General features: G+C 39.7%; 4 protein-coding genes across 4 annotated transcripts; all 4 read right to left on the reverse strand.

Annotated features, from left to right (window-relative positions):
- Positions 1-1,723: 1,723 nt before the first annotated feature.
- LOC111327142 (transmembrane protein 177) lies at positions 1,724-13,039 on the reverse strand. Its single transcript, XM_022931251.2, has 3 exons — positions 12,903-13,039; positions 4,926-7,074; positions 1,724-3,052 (listed from the first exon to the last, which is right to left on the reverse strand). Exons 2-3 carry the CDS (start codon positions 5,830-5,832, stop codon positions 2,994-2,996), a joined length of 966 nt encoding a protein of 321 aa, XP_022786986.1. The 5' UTR covers positions 5,833-7,074; positions 12,903-13,039; the 3' UTR covers positions 1,724-2,993.
- On the reverse strand, positions 6,776-11,763 carry LOC148724571 (uncharacterized). The gene is made up of 2 exons (XM_088731949.1): positions 9,875-11,763; positions 6,776-9,716 (listed from the first exon to the last, which is right to left on the reverse strand). The coding sequence occupies exons 1-2, from the start codon at positions 10,412-10,414 to the stop codon at positions 7,725-7,727; spliced, it is 2,532 nt and encodes an 843-aa protein (XP_088588075.1). The 5' UTR covers positions 10,415-11,763; the 3' UTR covers positions 6,776-7,724.
- LOC111327143 (transmembrane protein 177-like) lies at positions 11,911-14,141 on the reverse strand. The gene has a single exon (XM_022931252.2). It carries the CDS (start codon positions 13,100-13,102, stop codon positions 12,197-12,199), a length of 906 nt encoding a protein of 301 aa, XP_022786987.2. The 5' UTR covers positions 13,103-14,141; the 3' UTR covers positions 11,911-12,196.
- Positions 14,142-15,040: 899 nt separating this feature from the next.
- On the reverse strand, positions 15,041-16,396 carry LOC111327119 (transmembrane protein 177). The gene is made up of 2 exons (XM_088731951.1): positions 15,485-16,396; positions 15,041-15,400 (listed from the first exon to the last, which is right to left on the reverse strand). Exon 1 carries the CDS (start codon positions 16,394-16,396, stop codon positions 15,512-15,514), a length of 885 nt encoding a protein of 294 aa, XP_088588077.1. The 3' UTR covers positions 15,041-15,400; positions 15,485-15,511.
- Between the last annotated feature and the right edge of the window lie 5 nt (positions 16,397-16,401).

Consider the following 16,401-nt stretch of genomic DNA (forward strand, 5'->3'; position numbering starts at 1 on the left):
AATTTTGTTTTACAACTCTCTGTAAAATATCACTGCTTTCATTGAATTTTCTGTGTGATTAGTAGTGTATTTAGGTTTATTTTAATTTACCCTTTCCTCGGGGTACAGTGCTGCTGCATTAGATGAGGAATACGTTTCCACAATTTTTTGGCCACTTCTAAAGAGTGGTTTTTTAGTGGTTTTTCGTATCTGGCGTAGCACAGGCTATTTTGTATAACCCTTTAGTTTCAGTAAATACTTCCAGTACATTGTAGATTCTAGTAGGATGCGTATACTACAAGGCTTGCTGACTCATCCTAAATAAACTTTCACGTTGAATATCTCGCCTGTGTATGGTCAGAATTTATAATTTTAGAACATTCCGTCGAGTAGCGCGGATCTGTGAGCCTTACAATTTGTCGTCTAACCCTCTTGACTGCGCCGTCTAGTTACGCGCAATCATTTTGTGTTTATTTTTCTGTCCTATAAAAAATGGGAATTAAAATGTCATCAGGAAGAAAGTGCTTCAGCCTATCAAGGTGACTCATCCGATCCACTGGAGTTGTCTTGCCTTGTCCCCCTCTTCTCTCCCCCCCCCCTCCCCCCACAACCTTCGGGTAAGATCTGAGCCCACACCCACCGCACGAAAGTGGTTAATTACACAGGGTACCGTCACCAATTTTATAAAGCTTTTGAGAAACCCGTTCTCTGATAGAGCGCAATTCGCTTGAGTCTCGTGGAGTCTCTAACCAAAGGCTTTATAGGGCCAACTAAATCAAAGGGAACAATCACGAGGGGCCGATAAAAGCCAAAGTTAACAAAAGATGCCGACTGCCCGAGGCGCGTGAAAACGTGCGTGACCCAGTTACGATTTGATCAAATTTATCATTTGATTGGGTGAAAATAGCGCGAGTTCTTTGGTCCAATCACATGGCGCAAAAAAGCACATCTGATACAACCAAGGATCAATTTCTACAGTCAATCAAACATTTATCCAAGGTATCCTTGCCACCTTGCCTACGGTCACTGTAGCATTGAATCAGGACTGGTTCGTGAAAATCCAATTTAAGGCTAAAAAAAGTTTAAATATCGTCCCGGGCGAAAACAGCTGGAAATTAACAAATGGTAAACACCACAGCGTACACTATTGAGTTATGGATGCACGCGGGAGGTTGCTAAGCACGAAAGAAGCGTAAGAGTCGCTCGAGGCGATAGCCGAGAGCGACTCTAGCTTCTTGAGTGCTTAGCAAACCTCCCAAGTGCATCCATAACTCAATAGTGTACGCTGTGCTGTTTACCATTTGTTTTATAACATAACATTGATACATTGTAGCTAAAGAGTTCCCTTTTATTCAACAAATCTTACGCGACCAGAAAAAACAAGCGCGCGCGGAAAAATAGTCTTTGCATTTGCTCACGTCAGCAGCGTACACCCATGGGCAACGCTAAATTGACCAATCAGAGCGCGCGCTTTACTTTGGTTATGTTATAATATCCATTAGGGGGTACAATGTAAAGACTTTTCCCTGGTAACTGGGATTTCCACTCTTAAGCCTGAATGCAATTGCTATACAACCATATTTCATCTTTGACATTCTTTAACAGCCATCATGGTTTAAGTCGTGCGCTGTTTCGCGCCTGTCCACAACCACTTCACACCCTGACATCAGTATGCATTTTCCTTATACTTCTTCATACATTTCATAAGCCGCTGAAAAGGAGAATTTGTTCAACAGTCAAGAGCTTCTCTAGTTGGAAATCATTTCCTTTATTTTCGTAACCGAAGTTGTGACTTGTAAGGAGAAATCGGATGCTAGTCACTCTCCGGAGTTTAAGGTTTAAAACCGTACAATGTAGACCGTTTAGTTAGTAAAAAAAGACTTGTAAATCAAAGGCAGCAAAATTTCAGCAACCGCTGACCTCTCAAGGAACGACACCAGCAAAGTATGTACTGTACAAAAGGGGAAGAGGGTTGGTTAAGGGTGGGGCAGTCTCTTTCAAAAACAGGGGTGCTAAAGTCTCTATGGGGTGAGTGCAACTATCATAATCTTTTCACAACAGAACCCAGGTATTAATCAAAAACAAGCCATTACATGGGTCCGCAGTTCTAAAAAAGACATTTTGGCAATATTTATCTACCTTTAAGTATTTGCAGGCCTTTGCAAATATAATTCAACAAACAAATTGATCTTCACAATTTAAGTCATGGCAGAAAAAATTAGTTTGAAGAAAATTAGGCTTTCACAGGGATCCAACCATTACCTCCCCTCCAATATACCACCAGGATGCTACTACTAACGAGAGCTACAAAAGCATATGTTGAGAATGAGGCAAATCTGTGTGGATTGCTTGTTGCCCATAAGAGAATCTAGAAGCAGTTTGGCCAGGTAGTAAGGGTGCTAAGTTCGTAATCTAGTGGTCCTGGGCCCAAGCTCAAGCCCTCCTACTCACTGGATTTGTTCTTGGTTGTCCCAAGTTCAATTGCTTTGCTGTGCTTTGTTAATAACCAACTGGTCTGCCCCTTCCATTTGGAATTTTTAAGAACTATGTGTAGTTACATTGTTTGTTTCAAATATATTTGTATTGGCCCTGAAAAGCCCTATTGGGGGAAGTTGTCAATTAAGTTAACATACCGGTATATACAAACATACATGCATCTGATCTTTATGTTCTTCAATAGTCTTATTGTCAGTTTGTCAGCTTGTTTCAGAATTGGATTTGTTGAGGATTATTAGCCATTACATTATTAATCTCTTTGCAATTCAATTTTTTTATTATTTTTAACAGATCATCAAAAGAATGGTTGGCTAGCCTCTTTTTCTAAGATGTGAATGATAATCTTTGAGGGAAAACATTTGTTACTGAGAACTTCAGATTTAGCTCTCAGATCAAAAATAATTTACTGAACAAATTCAATATTTTGCAGGAGAATTCTGCTTAGAGTAACAAGATTTGCTGAGACTAAACATCAAATCACTGGTGAAGGTCAAGGATGTAAAGGAGGCATGTCTTCATCAGCTGCTTTTACTGCCCTCTGCCTGATTACCACTCGACATACCAGTATTTGTAGACTCTAAAACAGCAAGCAAAGTACATAAAAATTAGTGCATTTGATTACAACAATGACAAGACTATGAAACGTCCAATTTCATCCTTAATGATATGGCACTTTTTGAAAAAGTGTCTTAGAACCCAACCCCAAAGCAATCACAACAGCTAGAGAGAATGAAGAAAACTATCTCACAAAGCCAATGAGAACCTAAAGAAAAAAAATTTAGAGAGTGCTTTCTACATGTAGTTGTGCAGTTATTGTTTTACCACTAGCATCTTTGTGTATTGTAATGTCACGATTTTCACAACAATGAAATAAAACACAAATAACACCTGTTTTCTTCCATGTGGCTTCTCCTTTCCAGGTCGTAATCAGTAAAATTAGTTGCCTAAAATTGCTTAGAACTCTTGAAAATTCAACAGGCAAAAGGATTGATCTATCAGTTTCAAAATTCATTTTACCTATTGTGCTTAAATAAAGGGAGAACACAGTGTGTGACCTTGCTGTTAAGTCATAAACATATTCAGTGAGACACACCCCTTAACCTATTGATGTCCAGTGCGCCCATGTGGAACCAACCTTTTCTACGCCTTGTGACGTCATCACTTTTAACCCTGGAGCACAATTTTGAGCACGTACTTAAACAGATTGAAAATATCTTACAAACGATACCAGAATGAGCGCAATTGAGTGAAGGACACTGAAGAAATAGCCACAACACCATGCAACTTTGACCTGAAAATCTGCACGAAAATCTTGTTCCATTACCCACCTACCTTTCCGAACATGTGGTTTGAAAATAATGAGTAGTTTCCTAAAAAATCTCTACACCAAAATGAAGCCTACTAAATTTCCAGCATGTGAGAAAATTCAGGCAAGGAAAGGGAAAAAAAAGGCAGGAGAAAGAGAGAAAAGTAAAAGTCGTAAGTGGGGCATTACTTTTCAACACAAAAACTATCTCGAAATTATGCTTTCTGCACCGGACCATGATTTTCAGGCCACCATTTTGCATTTTGAACAAAAGACCACTGAGTGTACAAGCTGTGAATGGGTTTGTGGTAAGTTTGAGCTTTTAGAACCCCAACAGTGACCCGAAATCTGCTTGACTAGCTTCAAAACACAGTTTTTCACAAAAGCTGCGGCTATTAATGGGTTAATAGAGTGTATTTTGACTAAATGTTCTCAAAGCAAAACCAAAGTAATTCCACCAGTGCTGATCAAATGGAGATAAAAAATATTACCAGCCACTAATAAAAAAAACACATCTAAAAAAAAAACAAGCAAACTTCCTGATGCAGAGGAATTGCACGTGACCCGAATGAGCAATTGTTTTGAATCTGATGGGTTGAGAAAGAAGCTCAGAATTTCTGGATGAATCACAAGGTGAAGTAAAGCAGAGCCAAAGTGATCCATGATTACTTCCAGCACCAAATAGAAGAGTCAGGTTAACCTTTTACACTCTAACATCAGTATGCATATTCTCTATACTGTTCTCTATACATTTCTTAAGGTTCTGACAAGGAGAATTTGTTTAACAATCATGAGCTTCTTTAAGTGATGATCATTTCCTTTATTCTCATGACCTTAATTTGTGATTCAGGGAGGATATTGTCAGGAGAAATGAGATGCTGATCACTCTTGGGGATTTAAGGGTCAAGGGATAGGATTTGTGGGAAATGGGAGTCCCCCCTTCTACTATACCGTAAGTTACACTTGCCAACAAAGAAAATCTCCCTCTTCAAGAGACTTTCTTAGACATGGCCCCTGAAAGCATGCATAAATGAGTGCAAGACACAACAAATAGGAATATCTTTGGAAACTTCTGTTCAGAAGAGAGAATGCTAATTGGAGCACCTACAAAGGAATTTTGCCTACACCCCTGTTACTATAGTACCTCTTTCTAAAACCTTCAGTCGCTCAAGCCTGTCAGTCAACAGAGGGTATACGAGAGACTCAACGTCATTCCCTTCCTCTGTAAAACAACTCTGTCCTTTCCTCCCCATCAGTCTGCGTCGGATGCGGTTCAATTCTAACTTTTTAGTGAACATGTCTATGCCACCTTGTAGCATTCTGGGCTCGCACTTTGCAGCCGTGAGGTCCGCTTGGTGAACTACATCATGATAGAGTTTCATGTGCACTTGTTTATAACAAAGATAGCTCAGGCGACAGAGAACAAGCTTAAAGAGTATATCCAGCACTGTGTGAAGTTGCAACATCCTTGGGCCAACGTAGGCAAGCTTATATGTCAAGTACAACCAAGTTGGTGCAAGAACGGCATTGATAGCTTTGTAGTCTAAACGCTGCATTTGGGCAACCTCGTGCGCGATGCAAAAAGCTATCATGTCATCACTGGGTAGCAAGCATTCTTTGATCTTTACACCCAGTTCAGAATCCCATCTGATGTCCCTTCCTTGAAAAGTAATTCCACAAGTTTCTATGTCTTTGTAATTCTCAAAAATGTACCATTTTGGCATACTTACAACAGCTCCGTTTGGAAAGGAGGTTGAACCCACCGACATCGGATGTACACCCTGATTTATGAACAAGCTTATCTTGTCGGCAGACGTGTAGCCAAACTTATTCAACACTACATCGAACTGTGTTCTTATACGCGCGGGGACTTCCAAAAGGCTGCCATCTTCGTCCTTCAGACCAACGATGGGTTTGCACACCTGATTTGGGAAAGCCTCGGCCGCGTTTTTGTAAATAAAAAGTCCACCGATACCAAATCCTACGGATATGACAATGAATCGGTTCGCAACCTTACCAACAAGTTCAATTACATGTCCAAAACTCGCCATGCTTGCTGATATTAGTAAAATAGTTCTGCACGTGTAGATAACCCAATATGGCGACTACCCCATGACACTCGCTCCAGTCTCTTTCGCGACGAGAGCTTGTAACTAGGGTGGGGTGGGTAAATAAACTACACATAAATTCCTTGTACGATTAAATCTGCATTAAGCGGCAATATATTGAGCGGTCACTCTGTATTAATTAAGCGGGCGGTTTTCAAAGTCCCAAACTCAATGTTTCTAGTATTTTTGAGTGAGTGTACATCAAGTGATCAGTTATAAAATAAAATGGTGTTTTTTTTATCATTTTTTACTTTACCACTATTCTTTGGAACATGTATTAAGCTATCAACCTGCAAGTGAGTGACCAGCATCTAATTTCTCCTTGCACTACCAACCCTTAAATCAAACAGTAAGGTCAGGAGAGTAAAGGAAACGATAAATTTAAAGAGCTAGTGATTTTCCACAAATTCTCCTTGTCAGCACCTCAAGAAATGTTTAGAGAACAGTGTGGAGAATATCCACACTGACCTTAGGGTGTAAAGGGTTAGGTGCTGCAAGCTGTGTCCATGATTTTGCTTTGTATTTTTCATGATTTTTACCCACTTTAATGTCCTTCGTTGCCTAAAGGAAAAGAAAACAGACTTCTGTCTGCAATAAAAATGGTTCTTGAAGACCACCCTTCAGTATTGACACCATGCTTAAATAAAAAATCTTATAAGATTAGGCTTAAGTTTTGTTTAAAACATTCTTCGCCTGAAATTTACCTAAAATGGAGTAATGCTTACTTCCTCACCAAACCACCTCCCTCCACGCACTCAGTGTTAAGCATACACAAACCCTACCCTCGGGAGCCATATTATTTCCTGACAATACCCCGGCCACCCATCCCCTTTTTCATAGATTATAATGACATTTTCAATATCAAGAGAAACATGGGTCAAATTACACAATAAACTCTTTTCTTTACAATTATTACTAAGCGCTGCACTTTCCTTCATGTTTTTTTAATAATGATAGTGGGTCAAGTCAATTGTCTAGCCTGTGTAGCTGACTCTAATTATAGAGGTCACTCAAAGTTCATTCCTACTCATTTTTCTCTCAGCCTTCATCACTCTGCTTTCACTTAGAGGAGTCACTCCAGCTACACATGGCAAAAAAGTTCAGAGTTCATCCAAATGCAGGGAGGGGGGTTGCAACTGGTGCATACAAATCCCCCTGCATGCTACAAGTCTATTTACTAGATACCTGTGATTCAAAAGAAAGTGAGAAACATTCAGTGAGGCTTGAGCTTGGCACATTACTTGAAGATTAAACCCAAAATTCATTATTGACCTAAAATTTTTTATTCTATCTAACAGCCTTTAAAATGTACAAAATGCAGTCTCAGACAACCCAATACAGGGTGTCCAGCGGCATGGTTGCCCAAAAAAATAGGAAAATAGGAATTTCAGGATTGAGAAAATAGGAAAAATAGGAAACTTTGCACTAAAAAATAGGAGAAAAATAGGAAAATCAATAGTACTTTCGTCAACAAAGGTAGCCTCCCCACACGCCAGCTGCTATCCCCGATTCACCACTTTAGTCGATCAACAGCAGTGAACATAAATAGGACAAAACGAGTTTTTTGGTTTGAATTTTTAATCTTCCTGATATCCCTCACTGAGATAAATCTATCAAAAAATCTGTACAACATAACTTTATTTACTTTGATTTCCCTAATTTTAAAGTAACAACTGAACTGCTTCACCTTCACTTTTGTTCAGAAACAAAGTTGGCTTTTCATTATGTTTATAACTTCAACATTAATCCAGCAGATGATTGCTAACACAAGAACATTTTAGTCTTTACTGAGCTGGCAGAGCACCTGCGTAGAGGTGTAAAATGACAGTTTACATTTACTTTGACTTTCTTTTCTTTAATGGTACAGCAGAAACATCCGCTGGTAGAGCTTTCTCCAGCAACTTCTGATTGTTTATGTTAACCTCCTTTTGCTTCTCCCTTACTGCTTCAAGCTTCCTCTTTGCCTTTGCCTGATTCGATTTGGCCGTTTCAATCATGAGACATGCAACTTTTGCACCTTGTGAATCAACCTTGGAACCTGAAGATAGAGCAGCCTGCAACTTACATGTGCCCTCTGACAGTAGCTCATTAGCCGTTTGCATTTCATCCATTGCCTCCTGCTCCTTCTTGTCTAGCCTCTCTCCTTTATCTCTCAACGATCTTGTCTCTTTTCTTAACTTCTCCTGGTCTCTTTTCCTTCGTTCTTCCTCTTCAGCTTTCAATTTCTCATCCACCTCCTTTCTCTTCTTCTCGGCTTCTTCTTCATCCAGCCGCTGTCTATGATGCATGTGCGCAGATCGCACAGCAGTTAGAAGACCATCTGTCAGGGCAAATTTTTCCGGTCTCAGGTTTTCAGGATCATAAAACTTCAAAGCATCTTTCACAGATCTAAGGCCAACAATGGTCCTCTCTCCAAGAAGTGTCCTTTCTTGCGTCACAATGCGGGCATTCACTGACAGACTTCGTTCTGACTCAGCATTTGTTTGCGCAAGAATAAGACCTGATTTTACTACTTTTGGAAGAGCAACATATCGAGGCTCGGTCCCATTAAGAGACTTGAGATTGAATACTTCTTGCCAAAAATGGTCAACGCGTTTCTCTTTGTGTAACTGCTCAACATCTTCATCGACAGCATAAACTCGCCACTCATCTTGAACAATGCTGACATCCAACTGAGGCTGCAATTTTTTAGCCAGTAGTGCAATTGCCTTCACACTACTTGCCTTTTCTCTCTTGACAGGATTGAGACATCCTAATGCTTTTAAGAGAGTGTTCTGAAGAGGGAGATGAGACTGTAGATATGTAAGGGATGTGCTATAAAATGTGCGGATGCCAAGATATACAGACTTTCTACGATCTGGCTTGATTTGGGCTAAAGCCTTCTTGGTCGCCTCTCCAATTGCAATATCAGCATCGAGCAGCTGACTGTTTGCACTGCAGTCAATACTGACTAGATCACTACCAAACTTCTTCTCATACGCATCTTTCTTTAGGAATCTACCCATAAGCTTGCGCAAGAACTCAGACATTTTATCATATAAAAGGTGAACCTGTGGGCAGCTGTTCTGAAAAATGGTGAGGAAATCTTCAAAAACAGGTGAAACATTACCCACAAATTCCAACTGTGCCTTTGTTTTCTTTCCTTCTTCGTCATTTAACATTGCCGATACCCTCTTGTAAGCAACACTCTTAGGAGCTGTTTTGGGATCCTTTCCCAGATCCTTCACAAAGCTGCAGATGCAATCCCACTGCTCCAAAATTCTTCGCACAGAAGGGCCCAGACTAAGCCATCTCACCTCGGTATGCTTTTGGAAATTGTGCATCTCCACACCCATTGCAGATTGTAAAGTGTGATAGTCTTCTCGTCTAGCTGCACTGTACTTGAAAAGGGAGTGAATGTCCACACAAAGCTGTTCAATGTCTTTCCCATATTCCTCTAAACCCCTGCCAAAAGCATTATGGACGTTATGAAGAACACAACTTCCTAAGTCAATAAAACCACTAAAGTCTGGGTTGTCATTTTTGATTGCTCCTTCCAACTTTCTAACAATGGTTTTATTGACATTAGGGCCATCTCTTACCAAAGTGCACAGCTTCGTTATTGGAAGGTCATCTTTCAACATTGTTTGGAAGATACGGTTAGCCACCTTTTCACCCTCTGCATGACCAAAAAATAAAGAGGTATAGAAGTTTATCCAGACTTCATTATGAGTCGGGGACCAGTAACGAAAGGTAAGATCCATCTGTTTCTTGACCTGCGTGGTGGAGGTTTCGTCAAAGTGTAAACAAAAAGGCAGTTCTGACTTCTTTACATCATCAACAATTATCTGGTGATAGAAACACAAACACTTATAGTAAGTTACCTTTTTTTATTCATACACCAAATTAAAAGATGAAATACTGACATAAACTTTCATTGATATCAAGAATCACACATAAATATGCACTCATAATTTGCGTATTCAAATTGCACTTTATATAATACCTGTGTGCAGTGAGGGCCCAAGCCTTCCCCAATAACATAGGATGCACGGCTTCTACCCATTGAAAAACTTGAAGCAATCTTGCTGTCAGGAAACATCGCTTTAAATGTGTTGCCAAGATTGTCAACTGAGCGAAAGCTAAAGTTACATGACGCCAACTTTGCTAACCAAATCACCTCTGCTTGCAAGCTGGCATTTTTGTAATTGATAATGGACAGCTGTCCAGACGAACTTCTCCTGTGCTCTGGCAGATCACAACGGTTTGAGATGCCTGCACTTGGTTGACTCTGCAGTACAAACAACTTTCCTTGAGACTCATCCCTTGCAGGTTTAACAGCCTGAACATGCTTTGCTTTCCTCGCATGTTGCAATATCTGCGCTTTTCCAGAGTTGTCACAAAGAAACTCACTATCACAAAACCTACAGTAAGCATGGTAGTCATCTACTCCTTTACGACACCAAGAACTCAATCTTTGACCATTGGAATCGACGGCAGAAAGCCATGCATTGCTAAACTTTGTTCTACCGCCAGGCATTTTCATACACCGTATTCACAAATGGCGGACACGCGGGAAAAAACTGGTGCCTAGTCATGAAAGCGAGGCGGAGGATAAACAAAAATTGCAAATAAAGACTTTCAGAGAACTTGCAGATGTTTAAGCACGGATTCCACCTAAAATAGCTTTGTACGAACTCCGTTTTAAATACAATTACGTGGGATGCCTTCTGCTTTTAATGTTTAGTGGTGATTTGCTGTTCGCAATCAAAAAGGACGCGTATATCTTCAAGGAAACAGGATGATTTTGTAGGTTTGTGAAGCATCAGAAGCTCGACAAGTGGACGATGGCTGGAGAAAAGCGGCAAACATGTTTGCCCAAACTTCACATTGAAACCGAGTACAAAAGCCAGCTCACCGCAATTCGGTGAACAGAAATATAAACAAATCTTGGTGGCAAGAAAAAAAGAAACAAGCGAGAGATATATGGCCTACTCGTTAACGCAAGAGACGTCTGCCGCTGAACAATTCAAGTCTAGCCGATGGAAAAAAGGAAGACAGGAAAGAAGAGGTGACCGAGGTTTCAATGAAGTCATGTTTGATTTTTGTTTGCCAAGACGTAATTCTCTGGTCTTCATCGATGAAGGACATCAATAAGGACATCAATTAGAGCTAATTTTTTAGTATAAATGCAAGAGCGATCGGGTGGAGTACGCTCAAGATTTCAACTTGTTACTTGGCAGCCTCGGTAAGCCGGCCACATAATTTCAGCGAGTAATTTTGCATCTCTTATCTTTGGCTGTCAAGAGTTTTAACTTTATGTTCCATAATATTTTAAAGTTGAAGAATAGATAAATAAATAAAATGATGGTCTTCTTCAAGTTAAACGGATCCAGACTAGAATTTAATTATTCGGAACAGAAGCTTGCCGTGTTCAGTCCTGACACAAACATTGCCCTAAAAGTTTAAATAACTTAGTAAAATGTAAGCTTTATTCCACTTTTTTACCAAGAGCTCTCTGAGATAATGCCCTAGAGGAGACTAGGTAAATAGCAAGCCATAAGATTCACACACTACAGCTTCTAAGTTTGATAAAATTATTTTTAATTATTTCGCAATGACAAAGAATGCATGATCATGAGATTTTTGCTAAGCTGTGCTAACGTACCTCTAACAATTCACCCCAAACGGACGGAATTAATATGATCCAAAGAAAGTTGCAAATAAAGGTATACATATATACTTAGATATGTATACAATGACACTGACATGAATGAATAAGCCTCGTGAATGAATCTTTCACCCGCTCTCGACTTGACCTGTTTTGTGTAATGACAGAGGTCCATTCCGTTGACAAGTAGGCCATATATCTGTCGCTTATCTCTCTTTTTCTCGCCACCAATATATGTTTTTATTTCTGTTTCACAGAATTGTAGTGATCTGGCTTTCGTAGAACAAATGTGGCTATTACTTTAACTAATATTAGAACATCAGAGTCAACGTACTATGTGCTTTATGATCTCACTATAAAACACATTCAACTATAATTCCACTTTCAATTTTATTACAAATTTTGGCTTTACTGGCTAAAAAATAGGAAAAATAGGAGGTTCTGGTTAAAAAATAGGAGAAAATAGGAATGGGCCCAAAAAATAGGAAAAAATAGGAAAAAATAGGAACTGGACACCCTGCCAATATTTTAAAAGTTCCCTGGTGAACATACCCCTGGACCCCCCTAGAATCTTGTGCCCCTGGCAATCATCAATTCGTGCCTTCAGCCCTCAAACACACCTGCTGTCTACAACCCGGAAATGTCACTTGACAAGTGCTAGTCTGGCGATGACTCTAAAATATATCTCACTCTGTCAAGCCTATCAGTGAAGGGTGGATGCATGGATATCAAAGAGCGCGCAATAAAATTCCCTTCTTTAGTGAAATTTTCCTCGCCTCTCTTTCCAAGTATTGCTCGCTGTATCAAGTTTCGTTTCAATGTCAGTGCAAAAAAATCAACGCCACCTCGTGCCATTCGAGGATCACATTTAGCAGATACTTCGTCTGCATCAAATTCAGCGAAGTGGCACACCTTTTCGTAAACGCGCGTGTAAGTAAATAAGCTTACTCCAAAGATGCCAAGGTAAAGAAGAGCTCGGAAATCAAATCGATGTTTTAGAATCTTCGACATCGAATTAGAAATTCTATACGTAACATACAGCCACGTTGGGGGTACAAACGTGTCATACAACTTTAAGTGAAAATGTTTCTCGGTATGAGTGAGTTCGTGGCCAATTGTGAACGCAATAATGTCGTCTGTTGGAAGAAATGTTTCAGACAATGCCTCACCAACTTCAGAATACCAACCAACAGTTTTTCCGAATTTGAGGCCGGAGTTGTAAATATCTTCTTTATTCTGAAACACATACCACCTTGGTAAACCTATCACAGCTCCACCGGGAAGTAAAGATGATCCAAGTGAAATAGCATGGAAACCTCGATGGATAAACAAGTTAACTTTGTCCACATTTGTGACACCATACCTTTCCGCGACCTTGTGCAGTTGTTCAAGACAGCGATCGGGTACTGTGACAAACGCACCCTTATTATCTTTTAGGCCATATAATCGCTTGTAAATATGCGGAAACAACTCAGCTGAGCCCTTGACAATGATCAATCCTCCAATCCCCACACCAACAAGAGATGTCAATATCTTATCCATCTTAAGCGTACTAGCCGCCATCTTGAATAGTTACAATCAGGAGATCTGGAAACTAGTTTAAAAATTCAGCCCCAGGCCCGTTTGCGAGCATACTCCAGCAGGAACTCAGGAATATGTTCCAAAATGGTTCACTGAGGAAATTTTGGCAAAATGATTTCCTAAGTGGTCAGAAATTTTTAACATGAACTGAATTATAAAGAAGAACATATACAAAGCATGCCAAAAAGATATCTATCCATTTACCTAACATGAATATTTCCAACACCTTTTGCAAAAAATTTGTGTAAATATATGTACTTTATAACCTTTTGACATATCATAGCAATTACTAAAAATTCGTTTACCTACTAGATAATATTGGGGAGAGCTCTCCCATAATTGAGCAACATAAAAAGCTTGGATAGCAATTACTAAAAATTTGTTTAGTTACTAACACTGAGAAGAGCTGACTCATAAATGAGCTATGTAAAAAAGCCTGGATAGCAATTATTAAAAATTTTAGTTACTAGCTAACACTGAGAAGAGCTGACCCATAAATGAGCTATGTAAAAAAGCCTGGATAGCAATTACTAAAAATTTGTTTGGTCACTAGTTAATACTGAGGAAGAGCTTATCCATAAATAAGCGATATAAAAAAGCCAGGATCAATGCCTGAATCAAAGTCAGGGCAATGAGCACAGGTCTACCCTTTTCCTATCCTAACAACAGTCAACTGACAACAAATAATAATAATAATAATAATATAATCGATTTCTATTGCGCATTTCCATGGAATGTTCTAATGCGCTTTACAACACTGTGCGGGGAACTTTTCCAGACTGCCGGCGGCAGTTTACAATAAACAAAAAAGAAATTTTACAGATGCCCCCTCCCCCCCATTCCCAGTAACCAGGCCAGACCACATCGCAGTAATCTCGTGATGTGGGTTCTTTAACCTCCCCTGCCGAAATAAACTAATTGGCGGATTGATGCAGGAGACGGGACCTCCGGCTTTACGTCCTATCTGAGAAGACGAAGCAATGTGAGTGAAGTGTCTTGCTTAAGGACACAATGTGAAGCCCCGGCCAGGACTTGAACCCAGGCCATCTGACCCAGAGTCCAGCGCACTGACCACTGGACTACTCACGCTTCAACGGCTAATCGCGGGCCAAGGGAGGGGTGAGTGTGCAGTTGCTCAGAGACTAACAGAACCTGATCCAAAAGCCTTGAGCACATTCATATGAAATAAATAAAATAAACAATATCAATAAATTCCACACAAAGAATGTTGGTTACATGGAAATTTACACATGTTAGGAGTGCCCAATCAATGTGTAACACCTCTTGAGAAGTAGTGAAAATAAATAAGTAGTGTTCATTACTGCTAAGATCGCTTTGATATTCATTTCTCAATCCACAGTTCACATGTATGATATTCAGAAATTTACAGCCAGAATATACAAAATATTTCAAATGACAACCTTGCTATGCAGTCGCATTTTGCCTGAAAATTTTAATTTTGGGTAACCTAACCTAACCAGCTCAGTTCAATGATTTCAAGAGATACAAACTCCTCATTTCACCTCAGGCTGCAACAGCTCAAGTTTAAGTCAAACATGGGAAACTATTAGCCCTTTCACTCCTAAGATCTCATTAGTAATTCTCCTTACTATCTGCCATACAATTCTTATGATGTTGGTTGGGAGAATTTGGTATTGGATCAACTGATAACCCCCTGATTTCTTTTTTCCTAATTCGTATTACTTGTCTGCTTTATATTGTATTGATATTGTAAGGAGAAATTCTGTCTTGGTCACTCATTGGAGTTAAAAGGTTGAAGGATTATAAGGTTTTCAATTTGCAGGTGTACGAAAATGCAGGTATAAAATTGATAAATATTGACAAGGTGAAATCAGTAGTAGAGAATCATGCCGCTTTGGTGAATTGCAAATAGCAGATGCTTTGAACGTTAAGCATTAATCAGATCACAGCTTTCCATAATTTTATTTCATGCAGTGGTAAATTAAATTAAATCAATAATAAAAATGTAATTCTCAAGTTCCATGATCCAATTGCTGTTGATAGCATTTTACAAAAACTGATTCACAAAATTTACAAATATTCAAACTTTATACGAAACCCACTATTAACAAAAAAACGACACATTTTTTTAACCCTCTATTTCCCAGAGGTGATTAACACGTAACTTCTCCCTATAATATCCATACATTACCCAGTAAACTGGTAATGAAAATAGCCAAATTTATCTTGATCTAACACCAAATTCTCCTTTATAATTTACCAAGAAATGGGAAGCAGGAAGAGGGGTGAGTTAACAACCTGACCGGAAGAGGGGTGAGTTAACAACCTGACCGGAAGAGGGGTGAGTTAACAACCTGACCGGAAGAGGGGTGAGTTAACAACCTGACCTTTAGCCTGGGGGTCACGGGTTTAACTTGAACTTTTGATCTTTTCATCAACAATTACTTCCAGTCTCCTCAATCGATCTAGCAACTTTGGGTGAGTAGAGTCTACAATGTTGAAATGCATTTCTTTCGATTTGTCTCCTGCCTGAAGAGATTTCATAAGTGACACAAATCTCTTTTTCTTCAACATCCAATCAACTCCACCTTTAGCCACATCAAGATCACACCTAGCAGACATTTCATCAGCCTTGAACTCTCTGTAATGATTAAGACGACGCTCTACTGGCCAAAAGCAAGCAAAGCTAAGCAAATAAAAAGCGATTTTGAAAATGCCGTCCACGAGAACCGAGGTTCTGGGTACAATTACTCGTGTCCTTCTTGATATTGCGTACGTTGCAATCAGCCATGATGGGGCGAAGAAAACGTCATATGCGATATCAAAAGAACCGCTACGGTGAACCAGCTCATGACCAATACAGAATGCTATATTCTCGTCTGACGAAAGCTGTGTATCGATAAATTTTTTGCCAAACCTGCTCTGCAACAACATAGGAACCTTGCTGTCTTGGAAACAGACTTCACCAAACCTTCCGAGATCGTCTTCGTGTTTAAAATAGAATGACAAAGGAACTCCAATTACTGCGCCATTGGGAAGCCACGTTGCACCGGCAGAACTGGGGTAAAGAGACCTGCACACGAAGAAGGAGATTTTACCTTGTTTATCACTCACCCCAAGTTTACGAGAAATTACTGCAAGTTGTTCTTTACAACGAGGGGGGATCTCCATTTCTCTTCCATCGATTTTGAGTTCCTTTATTCTTTTATAGTAGAGTTGTGGAAAAATATGCGGTATAGCCTTTAAACACACCAAAGCTCCAGCTGTGACACCTACCACCACACGTAACCACATTCTGC

Source organism: Stylophora pistillata, chromosome 8 (assembly GCF_964205215.1).
Source record: "Stylophora pistillata chromosome 8, jaStyPist1.2, whole genome shotgun sequence".
NCBI lineage: Eukaryota > Metazoa > Cnidaria > Anthozoa > Scleractinia > Pocilloporidae > Stylophora > Stylophora pistillata.